General features: G+C 39.4%; 1 protein-coding gene across 4 annotated transcripts in view; it reads left to right on the top strand.

The window, feature by feature from the left end:
* Nucleotides 1-23742, top strand: part of LOC6495749 (disintegrin and metalloproteinase domain-containing protein 12) — a 573836-nt gene that overhangs the window by 402156 nt on the left and 147938 nt on the right. For all 4 annotated transcript variants that reach the window (XM_044717324.1, XM_044717323.1, XM_044717322.1 and 1 more), the window contains 3 exons: nt 8245-8544; nt 8606-8775; nt 8854-9023. In XM_044717324.1, the coding sequence (XP_044573259.1) occupies nt 8245-8544; nt 8606-8775; nt 8854-9023 (640 nt within the window). The remainder of the gene's footprint in view (nt 1-8244; nt 8545-8605; nt 8776-8853; nt 9024-23742) is intronic.

The following is a 23742-nucleotide window of genomic DNA, read 5'->3' as shown; positions in this document are numbered from 1 at the left end:
GCACAGGCGCAGGCCTGTAAAACACTACCAATTATACACTGTAACTTATCGTCTGTGCACCATATCTGACTGTAAGAGTATTGGAGCAAGTGTCATATATACTTCATATCTTATATACAAATTAATTTAAGAGGATTTCAATCCTTTTAGGGGAAAAACAAATAAGCGCCATATTGGAGCTCGACAAGTGGGTGTCCGGTTATCCGCAAACCTGAATCCTGAGAATAGATCTCGACACGCTACGTAAGCTGAGAGTATCGCGATTTATTGTCAACAAGGATTTGATTAAACTACATGCCTTTTCCGATGCATCAACCCAGGCATATGCTGCTACTATTTACTGCAGGACTCGACAGGAAGACGGAACATATTCGGTTACAATGGGGGCTGCCAAAACTAGGGTAGCACCTCTGAAATAAAAATCTCTGAAACAACACTCTGAAACCTCTGAAGCTCTGAAGCAATTAACCTGGAGCTGTGTGGAGCACTGCTGCGAGGTACGATCACTCAAGGAGATGGTGCACGACACAAAGATATAAAGGTCCTCGCATTGTGCGATTCAACAGTTGTATTAAACTGGCTATATTACCCACCATAACATAAACACATAAAACATTAGCCGCAAACCGCACATCGGAAATACTGGAAACGTTGCTATGACATGCCACGCGGCGACTACTCCGCCTATTGAAATTTCACCTATGGTGGAACGGACCACCACGGCTACGCAATAAAGATGAGTACACGGACAAAAATGCCTAACTCTGAAGTTTATCTGAATATTACAGAAATGTCTCGCAGACATTGGCCGATGAAAGCATTAAATACGTTTCCATTCCGCACTGAGGATGAAAATAAAAGACTTCCGTACGACCAATCAAACTGCACATGCGCCGCATAATTTGTAAAAATATCCTAAAGGATTCTGAAAGCGCAGGCACCAGAAATATCTCACAACGCTACAACATCGTGTAACATGTAACCATATAAGCGGGCAGATGGTTGTGTAGCTGCAAGAAGGTTGCACGCGCTGGTTCCGGCTTTTTGGTCGGTAGAAGGGAGTGGATCCGTAGGGTCCTTGTGCTACTCGCTCGCAGTTATCAATCGATTATTTAAAAGATATTCGCGTGCGGGGGGTTAGTACGTACTGAAGGATATAGCGGGAAGGGGACGAAAAGGATTCTTGCATTGCTTTCGACATTCAAAGTAGTTAAAGCCGTTGCGACTGCGCTGATGGAGTTGCAGCAGACGACGTAAAGCTGAGCGGATGTTTTTCCACAGCCGTTGCTCACCCCTCCATGATCACCAAGTCCGCGAAATAATTATTGATGATCCCAAAAAAAAACCGGCTATTTAATTTCACTTGCCATCTTCATCCTGTTTGACTTCTCCAGATAATAGATTAGCAATTCATTTTTAGACGTTATAAAATTTATTCATGGTTATTAAGTTGCATAAGGCCAAAAAAGGAAATTTAAATTAAGTATTTAATGGTGTTTGGTGTATTTAATGGCCAGGTGTAACGAACTGTTTTAGCTATGTTTTGCTCGCAACAAACGCCGCGGCTAGCTCACAGAGGTTGAGGGTACGTTCCACCGAATTTATAGTTCGACGTGATTGCCCGAGCCCAGAAATAACACGTTATTGCTTCTTTTCAAATAAATCCCCTTTATTGTAAATAGTTTACAAAGCAATAAAAGGAATCTCACCGGCTGTCTGGTCGCTCGTCCTCCCGTCGATCCCCGATCCCCGCTCCGGGTTGGTGCCAATACGCACGCCCTCCCAAAGCTTGCGCCCGGCAGGTCGTGCGGTCCTGGTGCCTGGCGCCGAAACGGCTCTCGGTTCCCTTCGTTCGGACTCACGGACTCTGGTTGCGGGGCCTGTGTTGTTGATGTCTTCTGCTGCCGCTGCCTGTCCGTCGCTGCTGCTCCCTCGTCGTCGCTGCTCTACCGTTGCCGCTGCTCCCTCGTCGTCGCTACTCTACGGTTGCCGCTGCTCCCTCGTCGTCGCTGCTCTACGGTTGTCGCTGCTCCCTCGTCGTCGCTGCTCTCCTGCTGCTGCTCCTCCGTTTGGGAACGCCGTGGACCTCGGAACCTTTGGCTTGCCTGGACTTGCCCTTTCGCCGTGGCCGGCACCTAATCCGTGTTAACAGACCGAGTGGCTCACCTCCCAGGCATACGCCGGGCAGGATATGCTCCTCGCTGCTTAGCGGCCGGATCAGGGCACGAAAGGCCTTCCTACCCTACAGGACACGCCCCCGGTCGCGTTCGCCACTCGCCTCCAAACACCTGCGTGCCTACGCCCCGCAGGATCTATGGTAGGCCAGAGGTTTGGGCGTCGCGTCTCCTTTGACTCCAGGTGGTTCACTGTGCATACGCTCCAGCGCCTGGATCAGGATTCTCTTGACTTCCCGGGGTGTCCCTGCCTGGTTTCACAAATGGGCTTGAGTTCCCGGGTTGGTTAGCCCTCGCGTTACAGGATCACACCTGGATCGAACGGTCAGGAGCAGACAAGGCGTACGCCAGGCTGATCCGTTGCTGCCGCCACTACACCAGGATACCTGTCGTGTCCGGGAATAACTCCACCCGACTCTTTTACCCTTGGGCCTCAGCTTTGCCGCGGATCCTTGATCCTTTTCCCCTGACTCCTTGCTCGATTTGATGCGCGTACCGCCGCCGGACTTACCCACAGGGGGTCCTTAAGCTATTTTCGAATATCCTTGCTCACTCGCTTTAATAGCCCGCACTGAAGACTGTCGGACTTACCCACGGGGGGTCCTTCAGCCTGTACTCCTAACTCTTCAAGGAAGCTTTCCAACTTGAATTCCAGACTTACCCACGGGGGGTCTTTCACTCAACTCTCCCAGCTTCCCTAGAAGACTCGGCCCCGATTCGCTCCAGGGGCCCTCCTTATATAGTGCCAGAGGCGCCCGTTAATCCTTGCGAATCCACTTCCTGCCGTTAATCCTCCGCTCCTTCACTTTCTCCGTTAGCTTTCTCCAAGCCCGCCGTCTTTCTATCGGCGGGCTTTCTTTATTGTTCCCCCCCGATTGCCCCGTTCGGGCCTCCGATCCGCAATATTTTGTGCCGGTCATCGGACTTCGTCCCGATACCCCGCGATCCCCCCCTGGACATTCAAATGCATTTCTGTGTTTTTGTGCATTTTGTAAACACAGCTGCGCGGTCGCCGGCCGCTTCGTCCCCCGCCGTCCCCGCTGTTTCCTATGACCTTCGAGCGGCCCGCGTAATTTGTTATAATCGAAAAAAAATTATCTTAGAATTTATATCTTTATTAGTTGGTATAAGAAATAATAAGTCGAATTAATATGCAATCAAATTATATATGTCTATATAAAAATACTATTAAGAACCATGTTTATGAAGAGAATCTTGTCTTCCATAGCGGGTATTCTCTAATGTTATTTCTTAAATTTATATTTAAAATGTCTCCAAAGTAACTTGTTTATTTTCAATTCAAATTTGATAGCAAGGGATTATGATTAACTTTAGCAAGGTTTTTAATGTTGGAAAATTGCAAGAGCTTTATTTTTGATTATTAATTATTTTTAATACATAATACATTATTTTTAATGTTCCAAGACTCCATTAATTTTTATTAATTATTAATTCATTAATTTAAGATCAAAAAAAATTAATTATTTTTTTTTTTTGTTTTATGTCATTGCGGAAGGCCATAATTAAATATTGGAAATAAAAAAAGGAAAATATAATCAGCAACTGTTAGCATTCATGTGCCAGAAAATTTTTTCGTTTTTTTCTTCAGTGTACCATTGTTCTGTATTTTAATTGCAAGCCGCATGGTTCGATTTTACCGTTTGGCAAACAAAAATCTATCAGGTAAAGCTTCTAGTACACTGAGAAAAATCGGCCTAACCACAAACAATTTTTAACTTGGGGTAATGTGTTTTTTTTTTCACTTACATCGAGTTTATTTTCTCCAAAAGTTCCCAAAAGATCTTTTGTCGGGTTGAGCGATTAATCTATAACTTTAGGGCTTAAAGGTTATTTTTATGTATGTATGTATATATATATTCACCAAACTATTTAATATTTCCGAACCATTCATGTTTAGTATTAAAGTAATTAAATAAAAAATACAAAATTAAGGGAACTGGAAAAGTTATTTTCTTACATTATTAAACGCCAAGCTCCAAAAAAAATAAATACTACCAAAATAAAAATAGCTAAATCAAATTAATAATTCCAGAAACCACATGGGACAGGCGTAACTGTCTTGGGGCGATGAGTGACGTCATTGGACGATTCGGGTGCATATGCTGGACATTGGCGGGTTTTAGTTCATGAGGGAAAATTATTGGCACATGCACCTTACTTCCAAGAAAAAATTGTATCTCTCACTCTAATTATAATTAATCCATCTGATCTCGCGGTGTGGCGCTGCGGGCCCTTCTTAGGGTAAAACTGGCTAGTTGGGGACTTATAAACTTTTCCCAATGTAAGAACAATAAAAAATGGGTTCTTACTGGGTGCCAATTGGACTTAAAAAACAAGAAAGGAAAGCTAACATCGGGCGGAGCCGAAGTTGATATACCCTTGCAGTTGAGTCGCAGTCCGCTAGGTGGCGCCACGCATCTTATATTATTAGATATATAGCGGATCGTATATAGTCGGTCGATCCTTATGAAATTTGGCATATCGAATTATTTTGCCAAAAGAGGAATCCATTGAAACTCCCATGCTTCTAACTTGAAAAACAACGAAGTTATAGCATTTCTGATCATTCAGTTATATGACAGCTATAGGATATAGTTGGCCGATCCTTATGAAATTCAAATCAGATTTTTTTTCCCAAAATTGAATCTGTACCAAATCCCATCTTTCTAACTTAAAAAACAACAAAGTTATGCCAATTTCGATCGTTCTATGACAGCTATAGGATATAGTCGGCCGATCCTTATGAAATTTTGTACACAAGATATTTTGGTCAAATATAACATGTGTGGAAAGTCCCAACCCTCTAACTTAAAAAACACCAAAGTTATGGCATTTCCGATCAATCAGTTATATGGCAGCTATAGGATATAGTCGACCGATCCTGGCCGTTCCGACTTATATACTGCCTGCAAAGGAAAGAAGGGTGTGTGCAAAGTTTCAACTCGATAGCTTTAAAACTGAGAGACTAGTTTGCGTAGAAACAGACAGACGGACAGACGGACCGACGGACAGACGGACAGACGGACATGCTCATATCGACTCAGGAGGTGATCCTGATCAAGAATATATATACTTTATAGGGTCGGAGATGTCTCCTTCACTGCGTTGCACACTTTTGACCAAAATTATAATACCCTCTGCAAGGGTATAAAAAGGAGGAATAAAAAACAACGCGTGACGCCGAAAACAAAGGTTTTATTTACCTTGAATTGGCACCACAAAAATGTAATTCACTTTTAATGCACTGAGCGCTGCTCACTTCCCTCGGCGTTTAAGTTTTGGGAAACTTAGGTGGAAATTTCCCACCACGTGTCTTTTTTTCCCGGGGTTTAAATATATACTTGAGTTTAACCGCGAGCGATGCCACAAGAGAAAAGAACTTGGCCGCTGCTTATTCTATGCTTAGACCGATACTTAAATGCTCAATTCTAGGTAGATAATTGATTATCAATAGATAAGGAACTTTAAGCTTAACCAAGCTTTTTGTTTTTGTTTCGTATTTTTGGTTATTCCAAGCTTAACTAAATGGGGTTTACTTTTAGGCATTTGGTTTGTTTGTTAAGTTACAGCAAGCGCATCAAATCAATGTGCAATTGGGGTCAGTTGTTCTCATCAAGGATTCCAATACTCCAACAGCAGCCTGGTCACTGGCAAAAGTTATCTCAACTCACGAAAATGATGGGAATATTTCGTGCTGGATTTGCCATCGTGACTGGATTTGCCGTGGAGTGAATTCGAGAAGCTTGGGGACACGATATCCCTTCAGGACACGGTCGATGGGTACGTTAATCCACACAACGACAACGAGGAGTACAAAGGAAGGTACCTAAACTTAATTGCGTATTTAAGACTGCAGTGTCTCGTTTAAATGACTAACCATGCCATATTGTGCTTTCCGTATTGGGGGATCAGTGTCCTCATCAAGGATTCAGTGGGGGGTCAGTGTCAAAGAAGAAATACTTCGACAGCAGCCTGGTTACTGGCAAAAGTTATCTCAACTCACGAAAATTATGGGAATATTTCGTGCTGTCAAATGGAAAACTGCTTTAGAAGCAACTCTTCCTATAATAACTTTGCCAAAAATGTTTCAGGGGGAGCCGGGCTAATGCTTATGAGATTTTCATTACAAATGGATTCCTTATATAATAAACTTTGAAAAATTCCAATCTTTTATCTTTAGAAACACCACAGTTTGGCCATATCTAATTAATGGCACTATAACAGTTATAAAAAGTGCAAAAATTAATTGAATATTACAGATTTTTAAATACACATCCCAACAAAAAATCATAAAAAACTCAAAGACTTTTTAAAATTTTTAAAGTTATTATAAAACAAGAAAGGAAAGCTAACTTCGGGCGGAGCCGAAGTTGATATACCCTTGCAGTTCAGTCGCAGTCCGCTAGGTGGCGCCACGCATACTATATTATTAGATATATAGAAGATCGTATATAGTCGGCCGATCCTTATGAAATTTGGCAAATCAGATTATTTTGTCCAAAATAGAATCTGTACCAAGTCCCATCTTTCTAACTTAAAAAACACCAAAGTTATGCCAATTCCGATCGTTGTATGACAGCTATAGGATATAGTCGGCCGATCCTTATGAAATTTTGTACATAAGATTTGTTGGATCCTCTATCTTAAAAAACAACGAAGTTATGGCATTTCCGATCAATCAGTTATATGGCAGCTATAGGATATAGTCGACCGATCCCGGCCGTTCCGACTTATGTACTACCTGCAAGGAAAATAAGGATGTGTGCAAAGTTTCAACTCGATAGCTCTAAAACTGAGAGACTAGTTTGCGTAGAAACCGACAGACAGACGGACAGACGGACCGACGGACAGACGGACATGCTTATATCGACTCAGAAGGTGATCCTGATCAAGAATATATATACTTTATAGGGTCGGAGATGCCTCCTTCACTGCGTTGCACACTTTTGACCAAAATTATAATACCCTCTGCAAGGGTATAATTAGCTAATCTGGAAACACTGCTTTTTTCGTTATTCATTATTTTTTGTATGTTAAGGGCATATAGCGTAAGAGTGATTAGTTTATCTAAAACTTTGATTCTTAACAGATGAATAATGCGGAAATCAAATTATCAAATTTGTAAAGAGTGCTAGAAATTTACTCAATAAGTGCAAAATTAAAAAAACAAAAAATTTTTCGCTGAAACTAAAGTCAAGAAAAAGAGAGGCCCCCGAAGATGATGTGCCTTTAGAGATTCCCCAGAATCCCAGCACCATGATACAATTACGAAGGTAGTCTCGTCAACGGTCTAAGTGCTCGGGTTTTGGGTTCGGGTTCGGGTTCAGTGCATGTTCGAATGGTTGTCTTCGGACGAATTTTTCTCGAACCTTAGCTCTTATGGACATAACTTGTCATGGCATGACATGATTTACAATGTGTGCCGCATATTAGAATACTAATATATTCTATTTTAAGATTAAAATATATTTTAGGATTAAGAATTTAATCAAAAGATTTAATCAAAAACAAAAAAACACTTCATTTTAAACTCAAAATTGATGAAAATTAAAATATAAAAAAATGTCAGCTCGTTTTATTATAAAAGGAAATTTAAAACCCCATATGTTAAATTATCACGGAGTAAACAACACATTTTGTCTTTCCGCAATCGTAATTGTAGAGGTTAAAGATTTTTCCGACGAGACCATTTTGTATAATTTTATCATGCCCAGCACAAAATTCCGTAACAATAAAGGGCCATCATCGAGAGGGGATTTTGTTGTTGAACATCAACTTAAGCTTACAAATGAAAAAAATTCAAATTAATCAACAATGAGATTTAAAACGAAAATAGATGCAGTTTTGTATAAATATTTTCAAATTACGATTATTTATCACTTATATTTCAAATCACAAGCCCATTGTACCTATTCGGTAGCATGAAGTATTGAAATTAATGAATGAGTATATTTGAAATGAAATCGAGAAGTGCAATTATGAAATTGCATAATTTTAAATTTAATTTAAGTATTTCCTCAAGTTTATTACGGGAACACTTTCTTTACAGAAACATCCACATGTTATTTTTGAAGCTCGTACGAAAGCAAACAAAGGATGTGCTAACTCTGGGAATCTAGACTCTTGGCGCCTGTCTCGCCGCACAAAACATCTACCAGCTGGAGTGGCTGGTATAGTCGATGATATATTTGACGGCGATGGTGGGCGAATGCGACGAGATGTGCGTGAAGCTACTAAGTACATTGAAACTGCAATAGTTGTCGACAAGGCAATGTTTGATAAACGCAATGGAAGTACACGTGCCGAGGTGATTCACGATGCTATACAAGTTGCTAATATAGCAGATCTGGTGAGTAATAATTAAAATGTTTTACACCAGCATTATAAAAATGCCAAAAATTTTGTTGTAGTATTTTCGAACTTTAAATACTCGAGTATCTGTTGTTTACATTGAGACGTGGGGAAAAAATCAAGCTATCATTGATGGAAGTAAAGATATAAGCAAAGCAATATCTAACTTCAATGATTATACATCCCGTAACTTGTTTCAAGTGGAGCGTGATACTACTCAGTTGCTTTCGTAAGTATATAGTTCCTACTATAGTTAACTAATATTTTATGTAACATGTGTCGTTTCATGCTTTTTTATCCTATACAGAGGCGAAATATTTGCCGGTGGGGAAGCTGGCATGGCTGTTCCTGAAACTGTTTGTACGCCACGCGCAGTGGGAATTAGTGTGGATGTAAACGTATATGAGCCACATCTTTTGGCTGGTACTATGGCTCATATGATTGGACACAACATTGGCATGGGACATGACGATGGACGTAAGCTAACATGAAAAATATATATAAAACATTATTGTAGTTAAATAGTAAAAAAAAAAACAGTAGTTTTTAATAATTTAAAAAAATAATATACACATATTACATGGGATATTTAATTTTTCAAGGTTTCAACCCTGAATTAAGCTGTTCGATAAGGGTTGTGACTTGAAAAAAACCCTTGAGGGGGTCATCACGCGACAGAAAAAAATCCTTAAAAACTGTTTTTTTCTGGCGCCAGAATAAAAATGGAGCTTTGAAATTTTAATCATTTATTAACACATACCTTAACTATATTAAATATCAATTATGAACTAAATATATTGGATAAACCTGAGCTACATCGATGTAAACACCCTTCCCCAAAAAATGCATTTTAACTTCGGGCGGAGCCAAAGTTTGCATACCCTTGCGGTTAAATGGCAAGCATTTATCTTCAAAAATATAAAGGTTGTATAATTTTCGGTCGTTCGAGATAAGTTAAATGTTAGCTATATAGACTTCCGATTCTATGGAATCTGTATTTACTCCGAACATATAACATATAATCTAATATATAAAATTCTCGTGTCACAGTTTTCGTTACCATACTCCTCCGAAACGGCTTGACCGATTTTGATGAAATTTTTTGTGCTTATCCGGTATCTATGAGAATCGGCCAACATCTATTTTTCATCCCCCTAAATGTTAGGGGTAGTCCACCCCTAAATTTTTATTTTTATTTTTTAGACAAAATTTTTAATTTCTCTTTTTTTATGATACAATATACAATAATACATACAATCCTCAATTTTCACCCTTCTACGATCAACCGGGAATGATTGCCGGGAAAATCCATAAACAGCATTTTTCTATTTCCCATACAAACGTTTTTTAAACAAAATGGAGACTACAATAATAGTAGGCGCCGGTATGTGATACATTGTTTGACAGCTACTCATTGTTCTCTGCTCAGTTAATTTTATGTGACAAACCGATATTGTGTTCACTGAAAAATTGTGCAAAAAATTTTTATTTGAAATTTTATTACTTCTCAAATTTCGCGGAAAATTTTCTCAATTTGATTAATTACAATTTACGATGCCGAGAAGACTTAGGTCGTCGTAGTCAATTAAATGTGCAAAGAGCTACCTCACGTGCTAGCCGCACTGATGACCAGAGACAGACAGAAGAAAATAGTCGTATTGCTATGTCAGAATTGCGTTCTTTAGTGAGTGACAATGTAGGAGATAAGTTTAGAATGCAACGAGTTCGTGTACATCAAACACAACAACAGCAAGCTAGACATAATGAAAATGAGCGAATCCGCAGACGCAGTGCTTCTGTGATTCTTGAACGAGCTGCATTCCACTATGATCCGGCAATTGATTATTGTGCCGACAAAACAGTAACAATTGCGGAAATGAAAACACTTTGTAAATATTGTAAGGCGTTAAAGTACACTGGTGAATTTACTGGATTATGTTGTGCTAAAGGCAAAATAAAATTGCCACAAATGGTCCCACCACCAGCTCCTTTACGCTCTTTAGTTTCTGGGATTAAAAATGATTATTATTTATCTATTGCTTTTCAATACAGTTCATATTAAATTATAATCAGTCAATGTGATTATAATTTAAAGCAATTTAGGTGTGTTTCTAACGAAAAAGGGTCAATTTTAAATTTTTCCCGCTCCACAAAGTTCAAATCCAATCAAATTATTCGTCGCGTGCGCTTTGGGGGATCTAATGTCGCGTTTCGAAATTAAACAAAAGTGAATCGCGATCGCGAAAAAATTTCAGAGACAAATTGTAATTAGTACTGTATTTTAATTTATTTGGTCAGTTCTTACTGTATCAGATAATATTTTTAAGTTTGAAAAATTTTAAATTTTATCACAAAAGAAGTTTCAAGAAAAAGTCACAAAAGAAGTTTTGTTAAGAAAAGAAGAAAAAAACAACAGCTGGCAGTGCGAAGTCTGCCGGGTCAGCTAGTATTATATAATATTAAAGTTTGAAGAAAATGGATATGTGCAAAGTTTGATGTAGATATCTGTAAAACTGAGAGACTACTTTGCGTAGAAACAGGCAGACGGACTGACAACCTAAAATTATAATACCCTCTGCAAGGGTATACAAATTAACGGCATTTTAATTTAGGTACCCTAATGCCCTTAATGATCTAAAATGAAGTAATTATAATAAACATTACAGGTAAGTCAGGATCAGGATCACATCTTTAGTCGATGTAAGCATGTCCATCTGTCTGTTTCTACGCTAAATAGTTTAGCAGTTTTTAAGCTATGAATTTAAAACTTTTTATACATCCTTCTTTTCGCAGAAATTAGGTTTGGCGTATAGAGTCTTATATGCTCCACATTAGTATAATCACGTTGGTTATTAACTATTACTATTTACTAAACTATTTACTATTAACAGGGTGGATTCATTACATTTATATGTTGTGAATATGGAGATAGTTTTCTAAAGAGTGAAACTTCTTGTGTCGTGTAGTCTTTCAGTATGCCCGAATGGTTTTTAGATACAATGGCCGAAGTATTTACTCGTTGCAATTATAAATTGTGTCGTTTGACTAGACACAATGGTGTAAAGCGTGCCGGGAGTCATGGAGGTCATGGAGGTGAGGTTGTTTCCGGCGATCCTCCAAGAGCCTGTAGATTTGGTCCTTTATCTGGTGGTTCCAGGGTTGAGCGTTTGTCAATCGGGTGTTTCATTGTTACGAATACGGACTTGAGGCGATCTACTGATACTTTGACTGCACGTCCAGTGACGGATAGGGTGAATTGTTTGTCGTTCCTCTCGATGACTTCAAATGGATCCTAGTATGGAGGTTGAACTGAAGTTCATACGGCGTCATTTCCAAAGAATAAATGTGAGGGCGTTTCCAATTCCTTAAAAATAAATAGTTGGGATGTGTCATGATGAGCTGTTCGAGACGATATTCCGTTTGGGATTGTATTTTGTTTAATTGGTGGAAAAACTCTCCAGGCAACCTGAGCGTAGTTCCGTATACGAGCTGTGCGGGTGTAGCTTGAATGTACGGTTTGTAAGCTATGCGAAGTCCTAAAAGAATTATTGGAAGTTTCTGTGGCCAATTTGTCTGGTCTTTTCACATGATGGCAGCTTTAAATATTCGTTGCCAGCGTTCGATGATTCCGTTTGCTTGTGGATGGTATGCGGTTGTACATAGGTGATCGTTACCTAGTAGCCTTGACAATTCATTAAATAGCCTCGATTCGAATTGTCTGCCTTGATCTGTTGTGATTCGAGCCGGTATGACAAATCTGGAGATCCAGGAGCGAATAAGGGCGGATGCTAAGGCTTGTATGTCTTCAATAACGATAGCTTCTGGCCACCTTGTGTACCGATCTATGATGGTGAGGCACTATCTACGCGGGCTAGTTTGTGGTAGTGGTCCAATAAGATCCAGATTGATGTGCTCGAATCTTTGGTTGGGTAGTGTGAATTGTTGAAGAGGTGAACGAACGTGACGGATGATTTTTGATTTTTGGCAAGGAGTGCAATGTTTTAGGGCTAAACGAATCGTTGTTTTAAAAGTTTTATAGTTGCCTTAACTATACCGTGTGCAATGGTGTGTAGCTTCTTGATGATTTTGCTTCTAAGTGGCTGTGGTATGAAAGGCCGTACGCTAAAATTAGATACATCGCAAATTGTTGAGTGTTGTGTATGAGGAATATTTACTGCTTTTAACTGAAGCGAACTCAAGTCATCAACTCGGAATACCAACCAATGTGATTCTTTAGCATTATGCTCTCAGAAACGCAACGAAAATATAGCTCATACGACCGGGAACTTCTAGCAATCTACCTCTGAATAAAACATTTCCGTCACATACTGACCACAAACCACAACATAGACCACAAACCCTTAGTCTACGCCTTCAATCAAAAACCCAAAAAAAGCATCCCCACGGCACCTTGTTTCTCTATTTGTTTCCTATTTTTGGATTTGCTTCATTGCGTCATAGAGTTCATTGAAGCGTTCTTAAAATATTTTATTTAATTCTGTCTGTCCATCGTCCGCCCTCATTAACTGGTCCTGATTGAATTTTACTAGTTCCCAATCATTAAAGTCAGGAGTACCTTCAATAACCTTGTAAGGATTTCTCGCCTTATTACGCCGTCCGCTAGAAGTTGTTTAACCTCTGCGTTGACGAACTCAGTAACACCCATGGGGTGCGGGTACGATTTTGAGTAAACTGGCTTCTCATCTGTTTTTTATTATAGCAATGGTATTTATATTAAAAGAAGTTGACTCATCTGAATCACTTTGCAATTTTTACCTATCATTTTGTTAAAGGCTGTTTTCACTGCGGGGGGAATAAAGTTGACATTCTCTGCTTTAGTGAACTGGACCTTTTCGGACCCTTTACTAGTGTGGAAAATATTTCTGGTAAAATCGAGTTTTGCGGGAGTAAAGTAATATTCTATTTATAGGTACCTGTTTTGGAACTATCGATACATAGTCCTTCGCAACCGGATTTGTTTTGTAGTTTTCTGTGCATTGTTTCTCATTTGTAATTGTTTCTCGGCATGGAGCAATTAAAAGGATTGACAAAAGGACGCGCCAGACTCAAGGCCAATATCACACGGAGCTTGGCTTGGGCTGAGGACGCGCAGCAATCGAACGCCACATGGGCAGAGGTGTTTTCGCGGTTGGAGCATCTCAACACAATATGGAAAGACTTCAATAGATTTGGTGATTAAATTTCTATGCAAGGCGAAGTAGATGGCTATGTGGATCCTGAGAATGACAACATATTCTACGAGGAAAAATATCTAAGGGCGCATGCATTACTTTCGGCGATGGTTGGTACAAGACCTAGTCCATCAGTTGTGAATAGTGAAAACGGCAGCGGCGTGCTGCAAAACAATGACGCAATAATAAGTTTGCTACAACAACAACAACAACTCTTCGAGCAGTTGGCGGCAAATCGAGCCACTGCAAACATGTCGAGACCTGAAGGAGGAGACACCTACGCGGCGAATTCAGGTAGTGCTCAAATGGTAGGGGCATCAGCTCAAAGCGAATTGCCTAAAATTCAAATAAAACGGTTCGCTGGCAATTATTCAGAGTGGCCAGCATTCAAGGACATATATGAGAGCACAATTCACAACAAGGCGAATTTAACAAATACGCACAAGTTTCATCATTTGAAATCTCTTCTGATCGACGAGGCTGCGAATCTGGTACGACATTTGGCTATCACGGATTCAGCTTACAACACTGCGTGGGAGCGACTTAATGAAAGATATAATCGTCCACGGCATATCGTGAATTCACTATTGGAGCAGTTTATGAAGCTGCAAACAACAACAAGGTCGGATACAGCAACATTACGGAAGGTGTCAGACGGCGCCAATGAAATAGTGCGTGGTCTGGATGCCATAGAGGAAACAGGACGAGATTGTTGGATCATCTACTTGACGCTGGAGAAGCTGGATGCAGATAATCGACGCAGGTGGATCGAGCGCAGTGTGGAGACAGACTCACCCACACTGGAGGAATTCTTCAAATTTTTGGATGCACGTTGCGAGGAACTAGAGCTCAGCAAGCGTGAAAGAATCGGAGGCAAGTCTACACCCTCAATCGGTGACAAGACAAGGAAGGTCACACATTCGCTGGTTGTACTTGAAGCAAATGTCATTATGGATGCCAACAATTCTTGGATATGTCAGCAGGACAGAGGGTTTCGTTTGCCAAGGAAAACGCTCTATGTTACAATTGTCTGAATCCTGGTCATGGGGTCAGAAAATGCAAATCCACCTTCAAGTGCAGACAATGTAAAGGTCAGCATCACTCACTGTTGAACCTGCAACGCACGCAACAGGCTATTGGAACAATCGCTCAAACTGGTGAGGATCAGGAGGATCCTAACGCACACTCAACGGTGACTACGAGTCACATCGCACAAGCAGAAGGTTCTACAGCAATTGTATGTGCACAAGGCACCGCAAATATACAACAATCAACTGGATGGAACAGGAGCACCTTACCCACGGCCATGGTAAACGTTCGCAACGCAAATGGAGATTTGGTAGCATGCCGACTCCTATTGGACACGGGTTCAGAACTGTCGTACATATCTGAACGCTGTATACAAACACTTGGTTTGGCTCGTACGCCATCACGCATACAGGTTACGGGAATTTCATCAATCAAAGCAGACACTACAAGGGGATGCAGCACTATACGCATCCAATCTCGTATTTCGCAAGATCAGCTGGTAGTCCAGGCTCATGTGCTTGGAAGGATTACATCATCATTGGAAAGGCAGGCCATCGACGAGTCTGCACTTCGAGTTTTCAACGATCAGCAACTGGCAGATTCACAATTTAGCACAAATGCTCCAATTGACATTCTTTTGGGCAGCGAACACGTTTGGAGCGTTATAACTGGGAGAAAGATCTACGACAACAAAGGAAAGCTCATTGCTATATCATCAATTTTCGGATGGGTAATTACATCACTGCTTTCATCACGCGCATGCAGCGCTACGGCACTTACAACGACAATAGACATCGATGCTTATCTCAGAAGGTTCTGGGAACTGGAGAGCATACAACGCAAAGCAGAAGTTCACCTGAAGACGAGGAGTTGGAGAAAGACTTTCTTGCAACACACACTCGAGACGAACAAGGAAAGTACATTGTGGAACTTCCGTTTAAAGCATCCGAAATACAATTTGCAGATACTTTTCAAGGAGCGCTGCAGAAGTTTAAATCAGTTAAACGACGTTTGGCACAAAATCAACAATTACGAAACGACTACGTGAAGTTCATGAGGGAATACAAGGAGACCATATGCGAGAAATCTCACCGATCAAAATTCCCAAGGGTAGGAATTTCTATTCGCCACATCATCCCGTATTGGGTCGGAAACTTAGAGTGGTTTTTGACGGCTCATATCAAGGCGCCAAAGGCAGGCGTTAAACGACACGGTCTTGATCGGACCGAGTATCCAGCGAGACCTCTTTGCTGTGTGCTTGCAATTCCGTATGTACAAGTACTTTTTTTTCAGCGCACAGGGTCAAGATGTTCCGTCAAATCTGGGTGAGCGAAAAACATAGAGACTATCAGAGAATCGTATGGAGAGGGGATCCGTCAGATTATATCAAGCACTTCCAACTATTCACGGAGACGTATGGAACATCATGCGCACCATTTCTAGCAGTCCGATTGCTAGAGCAACTAACTGCTGACCATAAGCACGAGTTTCCGAATGCAGCAAAAATCGTGTTGGAAGATTTCTATGTCGACGACGTTCTCACTTGAGCAAATGCTGAGGATGAGCTGCTACACAACAGGGACGAACTCGTTCAACTTATGTCCTGTGCTCATCTAGAGCTCGGGAAATGGGTATCGAATACCAAGGTTACCACGGATTCCTCACAATTATCAGTCAAAGTACTAGGGCTGCATTGGCACCCTGGAGAGGACATATTATCGTACAATGTAAGTCTATCGAAAGACCCTAGCTGCACCAAGAGGCAAATGTTGTCGGATGTCTCACGTATATTCGACCCTCTCAGTCTATTGGCACCAATCGTTGTTCAATTCAAAATACTGTTTCGAAAACTCTGGCTGTTGAATTTTAATTGAGACGACGAACTACCGAGCAAATTAGCACACAACTGGCTCAAATGGCGAGTTGATCTGAACAACCTTCACAAGCTCCAAATACGATGGAACCATTTCGGTCCCCATACTTGCAGCAAATCAAGAGTGGCACCTTTAAAGCAGCAATCTTTTCCGCGCCTGGAACAACGTGGCGCACTTCTATTGAGTCATCTTCTGCAATCCATAACAACGTAACGATCTACGCATAAAGTGATTCCGCGATAGTTCTGACATGGCTATCGTATTCACCAGCCCAACTCAAGACGTTTGTTGGGAACCGCACATCTGAGATCCTTGAAACCATTCCGAAGCATGCATGGCGGCATGTAAATTCAAAATCGAACCCAGTGGATTGCGCATTCATCGCATGAAGCACCCATCTTCGAAACAAACATCGAATTCTTTAACATGAGCGGCAAGGATTCGCATCTCACTTCGTTATGGTTCGACAAAGGTATTGGATTTTCGGCTCACGAAATTTAATACGCAAAATCACGCACAACTGCCTGAATTTCTTTCGGCAAAAGTACAACACAATGCATCAACGTATGGCAGATCTGCCGAGCATACGTATCACGCAAGCACTTCCTTTCGTAAACACCGGATGCGACTACGCAGAACCCATTCGACTACGCATCAGCAAGGGCTACATATGCCTATTCGTTTGTATGATCACTTGGGCGATCCACCTAGAACTCGCCACGGATCTATCCACAGAAACATTTCTGGCGGCGTTGCGACGATTTTTCTCGATACGAGATAAATGCAACCGCATGTACACCGACAATGGTACAAATTTCATCGGGGCAAAGCGATCCCTTGATGAAATGCAGCAACTCATAAGTTCATCTCAACACAAAGATAAAATCGTGAACACCCTTGCAGACGAAGGGATTCAATGGACATTCATCCCACCACGTGCTCCGCATTGGGGAGGAAAATGGGAATCTGCAGTTCGATTTGTAAACTGCATCTTCGACGAGTAATCGGAAACACGACACTGACATATGAACACATGCGCTCCTTGCTCCTCTATGTTACACCTCAGATACAGATGACAGATCTATCACCAGCCCATTTTCTTATTGGGAGACCATTCACAACAATGCCGGAGACGGATCTTGGCCACATTTCTGTGGGCCGACTGGGATACTGGCAGAGTATCCAATCTATGTACCAAGGCTTCTAGAAACAATGGCACCAGGAGTATCTGACAAGTCTACAGCAGCGTCTTAAGTGGATCGTCAAGGAGTCCAACACACCACCAGCATAATGGCATCTAGCGAAGGTGATCGACTCTTTCCAAGGAAAGGACAACAAGGTTCGAGCCGTCAGGATCAAGACGGCATCAGGAGAAGTGACCCGGCCAATACCAAAAATTGCGAAACTACCCAGTTCAGAAACCGTGTTTCAGGGTGGCCCGGGATGTTTAGGAACTATCGATACATAGTTTATAAGTTAGCCCATATTGCCATCCTTATATTTTCTCTACCTATTAGCTTTACAATCCAAAATATGTATACACACACACACATATCTTTAAGTTCCACAAATGGAAGATCTGTAACTTTCTTTAGTACCAATTAGATAGCGAAACTGACAAGATGTTTTTGTAAGCTCTACAGTCCACTGGAGAAGGGAATTTACCCTAAAAAATTAATACAATCCTCTGCTTTGAGGTCATTCTCTATTTCTGAGCAACGGAATCGTACTCTTCTTCACCGGAGTTCTCCTCGGCCATGAAGTTGTTTTTTTGCACAGTCCGTGCCGATTTTCCTGTCGTCCATACTGTAGGCTGCCTAAAACGGGATGAGATTTTAACCTCTATGGTCTCCGCCCTGGTTGGCAATTAGCGTGCCCTGTACTACTATATGGCCTTTGTTTTAAAGAACCGGGTTGATTATTGCCTCCCTTTTGAGGTCTGGCAAAGTGAGGGGTCTTTTTTATTGCCCCCAAATTCCGACTCTGTTCTTGGTCTATGGGCCAATTCTACCAACCTGCAGTTTGGGCTGTTCAGCTTTTCCTCGCTGTGTCGCGCAAAACTAGACGCAAAAAAATTTCTGTCGTTGCTTGATTCGACTCCTTGGGGCAAGGAGTGGTTGTGTGGGAAATACAGCCACCTTTAATGATTTAGGCCGGATATAAACGCATGCAGGGCGTCGTTCCTGAAATTTTGGTTCAAAACGGCTGAGTAAATGAGCATGAGCATCATAAGTCATAACACAGTGTTACAAAAAAAAAACAAAAGTGAATGAACTTTTGAAGTGACATAGTAAAAATTGTTTATTAGGTCGAGTATATCACAAAACCATGTTTGAAATATTTGTAACACCCTCAAAATCTTGATTAATGGTTAAAAAACCGTTTTCGGGACTTTTTTCGCTTTAAAATTCTTGAACGCGTTTTTCTAAACCGATTTCAAAATTGTCGGTGTTTTTAAATAGTTTAATGTTGTAACTTTTGAAAAAAAAATATATCTTAGATTTTTTTTAAACAAAAAGGACAACATTTTTACAACTGCAACTGAAATTTTCGCTTTTTTTCGTGTTTTTCGGGTTTTGACGCCAGTTTTTCGGTACAACTTATAAAAATTATGGCAGCTATATGATATAGTCGACCGATCCCGGCCGTTCCGACTTATGTACTACGTGCAAGGAAAAGAAGGATGTGTGCAAAGTTTCAACTCGATAGCTCTAAAACTGAGAGACTAGTTTGCGTAGAAACCGACAGACAAACGGACAGACAGACAGACGGACAGACGGACATGCTTATATCGACTCAGGAGGTGATCCTGATCAAGAATATATATACTCTATAGGGTCGAAGATGTCTCCTTCACTGCGTTGCACACTTTTGACCAAAATTATAATATCCTCTGCAAGGGTATAACGAGACCAATTTCATAACAAATTTATGAATATTGGTTAAGCTATAACTCTTTTCCCAAAAAAAGTCAATTCAACCTAGCGAGCGCTCCGGAGTAACAATGCGTATCAAAATAAGAGTATATTCCTTTCTTCTGACAAAAATTCTGCCATTTATGCAACATATCAATACTGTCTCATTAATACTGAATAAAACGAGACAAATTTCATTAAAAAACAAGAAAGGAAAGCTAACTTCGGGCGGAGCCGAAATTTATATACCCTTGCAGATGAGTCGCAGTCCGCTAGGTGGCGCCACGCATCTTATATTATTAGATATATAGCGGATCGTATATAGTTGGCCGATCCTAATGAAATTTGGCATATCGAATTATTTTTCCCAGAATAGAATCTGTACCAAATCCCATCTTTCTAACTTAAAAAACACCAAAGTTATGCCAATTTCGATCGTTCTATGACAGCTATAGGATATAGTCGACCGATCCCGGCCGTTCCGACTTATATACTGCCTGCAAAGGAAAAAAGGGTATGTGCAAAGTTTCAACTCGATAGCTTTAAAACTGAGAGACTAGTTTGCGTAGAAACAGACAGACGGACCGACGGACAGACGGACATGCTCATATCGACTCAGGAGGTGATCCTGATCAAGAATATATATACTTTATAGGGTCGGAGAGGTCTCCTTCACTGCGTTGCACACTTTTGACCAATATTATAATACCCTCTGCAAGGGTATAAAAATTTTTTGAATAACTTCTGAAAGAAACGTCGGATTGGGTTGGTTGAGGTACCAAAAGACGCGTATTTAGGAGTAGAATGCAAATATATAAAAAAAAATATATGCAAATATTCTATCTGGGCACTAATATGTGTCCACCAGCCCAACTTTAGCGATTTCAAATTTATTTACTTTCACCCTAATTTCTCCCCAACCAAATAACCTCTGGAAAATGTTTGGACAAAAATTATAGCGATGTTTTGGAAGTGGTAAATTTTGATAAATAAATATATTTTTGAAATCATCGAAAAGAGATTCTATTTCTTTAAATAATCTGGAATTGATAATAAACTGTTTGCTATTGTTTTCAATTAATTCATTAATTTTATTCTTTAATAAAATCATCATGATCCGGAGTTCCCGCTAACCATTTTCACACGGTGCCTAACTCATTTATCCCCCTTTTTGATGTAGTTGATATTAATTGTGATAAAATTAAATCGATCACTTCTATGTCATATTTAATTTATATTTCTATTTCTATTGGCGATTCTATTTCTATTGTTGATTATTACTTTGTTAGGTAAATTTTCTTTAACTATTTGTTTTTTATATCTAGTTTTCAATTTATTTCTCTCCTCGTTTTTCTTTTCAAAAACTACCTCTCCTGCATATTATTCTTTTTATTTTCTGTTTTCGTAATGTGTTTCCAACATTTTCTCTTGAGTATTTTTTTTAAATTTGAGGAATGTTATCGTGCTTTATTTTATTATATAGTACGTCAAAGGGTTTTTGGTTCATTGTAGAATGAATGCTCTGATTATATTCTTGAGCGGCTCTTATTACTATTTCGGAATAGTCAGTTAAATTAAATTCTTCTTTAATGCATCGAGCTAATTCTGTTAATGTAGAATGTGCCCTTTCAACTTGTCCGTTTGAGGTGCTGCGCCTCGGGTCTGCGTAATACAAAGTTAAATCACAAAAGTTTTTTTGCACGTTGTGCAAAAGATCTAAATTGGGCCGAGCTAAAGCTCGGTTCATTATAGGTCATTATTACTTTGGCTTGTGGAAAATGTTGTAGAAGTTCCATTACTTTGTTTTCGATATTTAATTTATTTTGAATTTCTTTTACTACTATAAATCAAAATTTACTAAATTTACTCAAAAGTAAGCGTCAATACAAGTTATGAAAGTAAGACCTTGCGCGTAATATAAATCAATTTGTATATTTTCTCCTTCTTTACTTGGGATTGGGGCCTCTCCAATTGGAATTTCAATTGCGTGTCTGTTATATTTGTTTTCATCGCAAATTTTAAAATTTTTGATATATTCTTTTAATTTTTTTTAAATAAGTTTGGCCAATAATACAATTTACTGATTTGTTTATAATTTTCATCAAGTCCCTTGTGTGCTCTACAATTTCTCTACAATTTCTTTGATTATAAGTGCTTTGTCTTCAGAATTTTCCACATCTTGGACAAATATTCTTGTGCACAAAAATTTATTAAAAAAATTTTCTTTTACTACTGTTAAATTTGGAGGAATATATTCTCTTAAACTTGATATTACTGTCAGTTAAGTTATTGATATGAATCCTTGATAACGCGTCTGCAACTACATTTTTTGTTCCTGGCTTATAAATGACATTTGGAGTGAAACTTTCAATGAAGGAGTACCAGCGTTTTATTTCAATATTAGGATTTTTATCCGAGATTTCGTAAGATAAGGGCTGATGATCGGTTTGAATTTCAATTCCAATAACTCCATATTAATTTCTTAGATTTTTAAGAGACCAAAAAGTTTCTTATTATTAGTTGCATAAACTTGTTCTGTTTTAGACAAGGTTTTTGAAAAAAAGTAATTGCTTTTCCTTCTTGAGATAAATCTGCACCAATTGCGACGTCTGAATCGTCGGTGGTCAGGGTAATTTTTTTATTATAACATAGTCCGGTTGAACTAGTTCTACTTGAGCAATGAGATTTTCTTTCAGTTCGTTAAAAGCTTTAATAGCTTGTTCATCCAGCTGAATTAACATTTTTTTTTACATTTTTTTTTAAATTTTGCCATTGTGACTTCCAAGATATTTTGTTAGAGGTTTGGCTATGAAGGAGTAGTTTAAAACAAATTTTCTATAATAGCCCGTTAGACCTAGTTCCCGAATATTTTTTGGAAGCGGATATTTAATAATTGTTTCAATTTTTTTGAGTCTGTCTTGATGACGTTATAGGATACGATGTATCCTACAAAACTGGTTTCGCGTTTTAAAAAATTTGATTTTTCTAATGAGATGTTCATGTTTCCCATTAATAATATATTTATAATTTTGTTTAAATATTCATAATGTTGTTCAATTGAATTTGAGAATATTATAATGTATAGTGAAATGTTTTCCCTATTTGTTCTCTTAGGATAACGATATCCTAGCTCTCTGAAAGATTCTTGGTGCATTTGTTAGTCCAAATGTCATTCTTAAAAATTCGTATTTTTCATTATTTATTGATGATTCTTTCATTAATATCTGATGAAATCCTGACGCTTAATCTATTGTTGAAAAATACGTTGCTTTTTACAAAATTTAATAGAATTACTGATGGGTCTTGCATTAGGTACCTGTCAGGTATGGTACTTTCATTTAATTTTTTATAATCAATGACGAGTCTTTATTTACGGCTTCCGTCTTGATTCTCTCCTTTCTTTGGGACTGCCAGAAGTGGTGAATTGTAAGGGCTTCTGCTAGGCCTTATCATTTTTTCTGATAACAATCTTCGGATTTCGCTATTCACGAAGTCGGTGACGGATAGAGCATATGGATATTGTTTTCCGTATATTGGCCTTACGTGAATAAGATTTATTTCGCCCTTTATATCTGTTCTAAAAAGAATTTGCATATTTATCTTTGAATGCTCAATATCAATATAGTGAACTATTTTTTCCCTTAGTCCGCCTAATTGGTCGGTACCTATATCGGATAGCTCAACGACGGCTGGCTTGAAATTTTTACATTTCAAACGATTTTTATTTATTTGATTTTTGACGGTATTTACTTCGTCGGCGTTCTCAGGATTTTTAATTCCCAATATATTTGTATTTTTATTGACGGATATTCCTACGTCGGCGTTCTCAGGATTTTTAATTCCAAAGCTTTTCTCACAATTTTCAACAAATAATGAATCTGTGTTTTCTCTACTATTATCATCAAAATATTTTTACACCCTTGCAGAGGGTATTATAATTTTGGTCAAAGGTGTGCAACGCAGTGAAGGAGACATCTCCGACCCTATAAAGTATATATATTCTTGATCAGGATCACCTCCTGAGTCGATATGAGCATGTCCGTCTGTCCGGCTGTCTGTTGGTTTCTACGCAAACTAGTCTCTCAGTTTTAGAGCTATCGAGTTGAAACCTTGCACACATCCTTCTTTTGTTTGCAGGTAGTATATAATCCGAAGTTAGCTTTACTTTCTTGTGAATTAGCATTTC

Source organism: Drosophila ananassae, chromosome XR, assembly GCF_017639315.1.
Source record: "Drosophila ananassae strain 14024-0371.13 chromosome XR, ASM1763931v2, whole genome shotgun sequence".
In the NCBI taxonomy this organism is placed as follows: Eukaryota; Metazoa; Arthropoda; class Insecta; order Diptera; family Drosophilidae; genus Drosophila; species Drosophila ananassae.
This window is presented reverse-complemented; position numbering and strand designations above follow the sequence as displayed.